This window comes from Lolium rigidum, chromosome 3 (genome assembly GCF_022539505.1).
Source record: "Lolium rigidum isolate FL_2022 chromosome 3, APGP_CSIRO_Lrig_0.1, whole genome shotgun sequence".
NCBI lineage: Eukaryota > Viridiplantae > Streptophyta > Magnoliopsida > Poales > Poaceae > Lolium > Lolium rigidum.
In genome coordinates, this window is record NC_061510.1 from 318864421 (window position 1) to 318870297 (window position 5877).

Sequence of the window (5877 nt, forward strand, 5' to 3'; positions counted from 1 at the left end):
GGTCAACATCTTTCTCGCTAGCATACATCCAAAGTGGGTTTTTGCGAGCCTGCAGAGGCTGCACCCCGATCCTATGGAAGTAGGCAGTAAGTTACCAGGGTATTTTTCATATTGGCCCTACAACTGCCTTGTTCTCTACCTATTTAAAGCAGCGCCCCAGATCGCATCGTGCCACCACGCTACAAATCTCACATTCGCCCGATGTCACAGTCATATAGTTTAAATTAATCATGCATATATTTTATTTCTAAGGAAAACAAATAACCTATCAATATTTAATGAGTTTATTTTGTTTGCATAGTTATAGAAGGAAAAATTCTAGTTATGGCCTATTTCCATGTGATCTTTGTTCTTGGTCAAAAACGCCCACGATCTTTTGCTGAGAAATGAGAGCTCATATTCGTTTATATATCGACAACTTACTCACATATACATGTGTTATGAATATATTTTTTAGAGCATGCATGTAGCAATAGCTAGAGATGAAAGCTAATTTGGTTTTAGATCAAAGCTAATTTGTTGTTATTTCAAAGATGTGTACCTGTGTGTGCATGGATGGGAGACAATAATTAGTATCTCATTGGAAATAGATTCTAGAAATCAACCGTGTCATGTAAATAGGAACAGACGGTGTGTGTTTTCTGGTTAGTTTCCATACCATAAAAAGATTTTTGTGTCCGTGGAGCTGATGTGATTCATAGCGTGATGGGGTCGATCTCCTTCACACTTGTATATTGTATGGGAGTTGTGTACTATTTTATTTTTAAATGATTGAGTATGTCGATTTAGATCACGATTTTTTTCTAGGAACAATTGCGTACAATGTAATGAGATCCATCTCAAAACCATACACGTGCTAATGTAAAAGAAGTCCCCTAAAAAAAAGCTAATGCAAAAGAACATGCAAACGTAAAAAAAAACGGTTTCAAGAAAGTCCTAGCCATATATTCTAAATTTAACCGTAACATTGAAATAATTTTAATGATGGATCAACATGGTGTGTCGAAAAAAGATCCATATATTACTCGGCGGCGCACAAATCAACTGAGAAAATATCAAACTGTAGGTCTTCTTTTCATACCGAGGAGATAGCAAAGATTAAATAATAAAAGAAAAAAGAGTCCTAGCTTAACACGCTACAATGAATTCAGATTTTTTTTTTGTTAATGAAAACATACATGTACAGCAAAATTAGCTTTGTGTTGCATGCCTATTTGTTTTGCACGTGACATGAGAAAATAGGCTTAGGTGATCCATATATTACTCCAACGTGTTTGATTACGTCTGTACCCATACGGAGGCTTAGGTACCAAAAATTTATTTTTGTACATATATATTGTTCTACGTAACACCTCTTATCTTTTAATCTTAGGCGTTACGATTAAAATCGATGGTTTATATTTTATAGAATATGTGGATTAACCTGGGGCCTTGAAAAACATCCTTATTTTGCTTTTAGTATATAATAATAGATAGATTAGGTGTGCGCGCACCCATGTTCCATTCGTGCGCGTCGGTAGCATTACTTGATTGTTTGTCCGTGCAAAATTGGGTGATGATACATCTAGTCTGCATATTTGATCCATTGCCCAGAAATTCCTTATTCATCGGTGCACCATAATCAAAGAAGATTTAGATCTGCAGGTGCTTTAATTAGTGATTATGTTTAGTAGTGATTCTGTAAAGCAGCAGTTTTGCATTAACAGTGACCACATCGTTCTCACGGTAGGGCATCTTCGTAGGGACCACAGTAAACGGACGTTGAACGATCGTTTACGTCTATGCTGTTGAAAAATGTGTCTGTAACGCTTAATGGTCCGACGCATAGTAACCGGACCGTCTGCGGAAACGCATATTTACGTCTCGGATGCGTCTCCTCGAACGTTGCGCGTTCGCGTGGAGTGTCCGCAGACTTTTCCCACGGGCCCGCTTGGCAGCGACCCGCTTCGATCGCATCGCTTCTGTGGTCATCGCTTCTGTGTCTGCGCGCTTTCGTCATCAATGGCGCTGCTTCCTCTTTCGTACTAGGACTGCGGGCGGCAGCTGGGCTTCTGCGCCGTCATCAATGACATCGTGTCCCGCACGCGTCCGTCCTTTAGAAAGGAGCTGGGCAACATCCCTGCCATTTCCCAGATCACGGACACCTCCGCTCCACCGCCGCATCCACCATGGCAAAGAAAACATGACTCCGAAGCGTTCGGCAGCGGCATCAAGAAGGACACGCGGCCGAACAGGGTGCCGCTGCGCGTCGAGGTGGCGCGGGTGCTGCACGCAAACTCGCTGGCATGAGATCGTTGGAGGGACGTGCACCTTCATGGTGGCAACTGGCGGCTCAGCTACCGCCGGATGCATGTCCTGCCAGTACTTCTTCGCGAGCCGGAGAGGAGCGTCGAAGTTCGGCGCATGCTGGTTTACTTGCCGCCGGACCTCCGCGACGATCCAGCCTTCGCCGTCACTGGCGCCGGACCGAGGAGGATCCGATGAGGCATGCGGGCTTCCTCGGTAACCGAGACTTTCCGTTCCTGCAACCGTCGGCACCTCGTCGTCGAACATGACACCCGCCAGTACGTCCAGAGAACGACGATGATAACGATGAGGACGACGACAACGACGCGTACGCGCTGGCCTACCAGAACGAGGAGGCCAAGGACGACAACGACGACTTCATCGTCTGCGTCTTCCACGACTGGCAAGCGGCCATGGTGGAGGGCGAGAAGTTCGACTTCCCACCGACCATGACCGACGAGGAGATCGAGAGGCTTGGTGTCCTCGTCTCGCAGGTAGACCGACTGGTGCAGCCGCCGCTGCCCGGGTACCCAGTTCGTGCCGCCTGGCCGGACGGAGGAACATGCCCTACAGCAGACGTTGCAGAACTCGGCCCCGCACCCGCCGCCGCCTCCACCTCCGACGTTCAACCCGTAGGCTCCTCCACCTCCACCTCCACTATCGGCGGCACCGGTGTACATTCCGCCGGTTGCCAACTGGCCATGGTAGGTAACGGACTTCGTCGTGCTCGACGATGACGAGGAGTACGCTAGGGCTTTTAGTTTTTATATTTTATATTTTCTTTTTATCAATATGTAAATTATGTTTATATTCTTTTTTTAAACAATGCGAACTAAAAAAAAATTGCGTCATGCAGCTGGCGGCAGCCCCCGACGCACGGTTAGTTTCGACCGACCCAAATGGAAGGCTGTGAACACGTCAGTTGTGCGTCGCCCGTACGGAGTAGAAGAAAATGAGCAACGATGACTTCGGCCGCTGCAGAATTTTCCCTAGTGCAACTGTGATGGAGTCTTGACTTTACCCTGTCTGACGGAGACCGCTATTCAGTAGTACTACTGTATAATCTGACTTCTCATGAGTTAGGTCCGAAAATGCTGATGCAAAGCTGATATGGAGCTTGATTATTTCCATTCGTCATGAATAAAGCAGCATCGGGAAGCAACCAAGAAACAACCACAAACACACAACAAAGCAGCATCTAGCATTGACTTGAATCATCCATAAATCCTGGTAGTCGCATGCAGATTCACAGCTACCCAGCAATGGAGAATGATGCTTACTGCTACTACTTGCTAGCTCTCGTACCTCTCCTGTACCTTACTCGGTTCTACTACGCGGGTTCCTTTGGCTCCCGTAAAAATGGTCTTCGGCTCCCTCCAGGCCCGTGGCAGCTGCCTGTCATCGGTAGCCTCCACCATCTTATTGGTGGCCTACCACACCGCGCCTTGCAAGACCTATCGCGGCGCCATGGCCCCCTCATGTTCCTCAGGTTCGGCGCGAACCCGGTCATTGTCGCCTCCACCGCCGAGGCTGCCAAGGAGATCATGAAGACGCACGACACCGCCTTCTGCACGAGGCCGCTGAGCTCATCCGTGAAGGCGCTGGGCAAGCGTGGCATGGGGATCGTGTTCGCCCCGTACGGTGACCACTGGCGGCAGATGCGCAAGATCTGTTTCCTCGAGCTTCTGAGCGCCAAGCGCATCAGTTCGTTCTGCGGCATCCGCCAGGAGGAGACGGACCGGTTCGTCCGGTCAATCTCCTCCGCGTCAGAGTCAGGTCAGCCGCTCGTCAATCTGAGCCATATGTTGGCTGCGTACGGGACGAACATAACGGTGCACACGATCATGGGTGGCCAGTTCACGGAGCAGGACACCTTACTCCGCCACGTCAAGGAGGCCTTGCGGCTAGTAAGCGGATTCACCTTGCCGGACATGTTCCCGTCATCAAGGCTGGCACGCGTTCTAAGCGTGACGCGGCGCAGAGCCGAGGCGTTTCGAGAGGTCTTCCTAGCGTTCATGGGACGCGCCATAGATGAGCATCTGCAGAGGAGTGCTTCCCCTTCGGAACTACACCACGAAGACATCATCGATGTGCTCTTGAGGGTGCAGGCAGAAGGCAACCTTCAGTTCCCCCTCACCATGAACAACATCAAAGCAGTGCTTTTTGTAAGTTTTTCGATTCTCCTGCTAGCTAGCTAAAACTGAATATAAACAGTTATGCTTAGCTTTTCTATCAAATCCCTGGTTTCACTGATAGAAGGAAAACAATATAGGACCTTCTTGCAGGGGGGAGCGAGACAACAGCAACAACGTTACAGTGGGCCATGGCAGAGCTCATGAGAAACCCAGACGTGATGGCCAGGGCGCAAGATGAGATCAGGGCAGCTTTCATGAGGGAAAAGAAGGTTACCGAAGAGGGCCTAGGCAAGCTGAGCTACTTGCAATGCATCATCAAGGAGACCTTGCGGCTGCACCTTCCTGGGCCGTTACTGGTGCCAAGGGAGTGCCAGGAGCAATGCAGAATACTCGGCTATGACGTGCCCAAAGGCGCTACTGTTCTCGTCAACGGTTGGGCTATCAATAGGGACCCGGAATGCTGGGACGAGCCGGAAGCATTCGTGCCGGAGAGATTCTTAGGAAGTGCCAGAGATTTCAAAGGCAACAGCTTCGAGTTCATACCGTTTGGTGCTGGTCGACGGATTTGTCCCGGGATGCTATTCGGGCTGGCCACCATTCAGCTGGGTCTCGCTAGCCTTCTATTCTATTTCGACTGGAGTCTCCCGGATGGCATTCTTCCGGGTGAACTGGACATGACAGAAACCATGGGAGTGACTGCTAGGAAGAAGGTGGATCTGTGGTTGCGTCCAACACCCCACGCATATTTGCCCTGCTGATATGTTGTCTTTCATCAGTTACAGTGGCCCATCAAAACTGGCATCTACTTATGGTGCGTTGAAAAAGTTTTTTTTTATGAACTAAATTCAGTTATGGTGTGTTGATGAGTCTGTGTTTTAAAATAAAATGGCACCTAAAATTCATATATTCAGATTTTCAAAGACTAATTTATAATTTCGTTTCACATCATGCACATGTTATTCTGTTATACCGATGAGCCGGAAGGAACACTGATATATAAACCAATAACAAATTAAGGCTTCTCTGCTCGGCCACCTGCACTTTTCCATCTTTCTAGTCCACACAAAGCTGTCCTAACAATTGATGTGTACCCACAGTGCACAACTACGACTCAGCCCCCGCGTCGCCCTCCTCGGGCGATACCGGGGGAACCCTAGCCGCCACCCCCTCTTAGCCTCCACCACAGGGGTTCCTCGCAGCGCCGCCGCCGGAGGGGGGCCGGCAAAGCCGTGCGCTCCCCGGGGAAGGTGGCGACGGGGCGGTTTTTCTTTCTTCTCCCCCCGCGAACGGGGGCGTGCGGGGCTCTGCAAGCAGCGCGGGGTGGCGGCGGAGCTGAGGGCTTTCCCGGCGGCGCGGTGCGCTGCGCGGGTGGCCGTGGTGCGGTGGCAGGAGGCCGCCGCGCGGAGGCTCTTCGGCTGCTCGAGGCGGGGCGGCATGTGCGCGGCCGGGCCGGATC

General features: G+C 49.9%; 1 protein-coding gene across 1 annotated transcript; it reads left to right on the forward strand.

Moving 5' to 3' along the window:
- The first annotated feature begins 3548 nt into the window (after positions 1-3548).
- LOC124699941 (desmethyl-deoxy-podophyllotoxin synthase-like) lies at positions 3549-5269 on the forward strand. Its single transcript, XM_047232155.1, has 2 exons — positions 3549-4451; positions 4559-5269. The coding sequence occupies exons 1-2, from the start codon at positions 3549-3551 to the stop codon at positions 5177-5179; spliced, it is 1524 nt and encodes a 507-aa protein (XP_047088111.1). The 3' UTR covers positions 5180-5269.
- The last annotated feature ends 608 nt before the right edge of the window (positions 5270-5877 follow it).

Bases quoted from the DNA above. Each gene is read 5' to 3' on its own strand.
- LOC124699941 (XM_047232155.1), top strand. From the start codon at position 3,549: ATGGAGAATGATGCTTACTGCTACTACTTGCTAGCTCTCGTACCTCTC. The intron at 4,452-4,558 runs GTAAGTTTTTCG...AAAACAATATAG, and splicing joins ACATCAAAGCAGTGCTTTTT to GACCTTCTTGCAGGGGGGAG.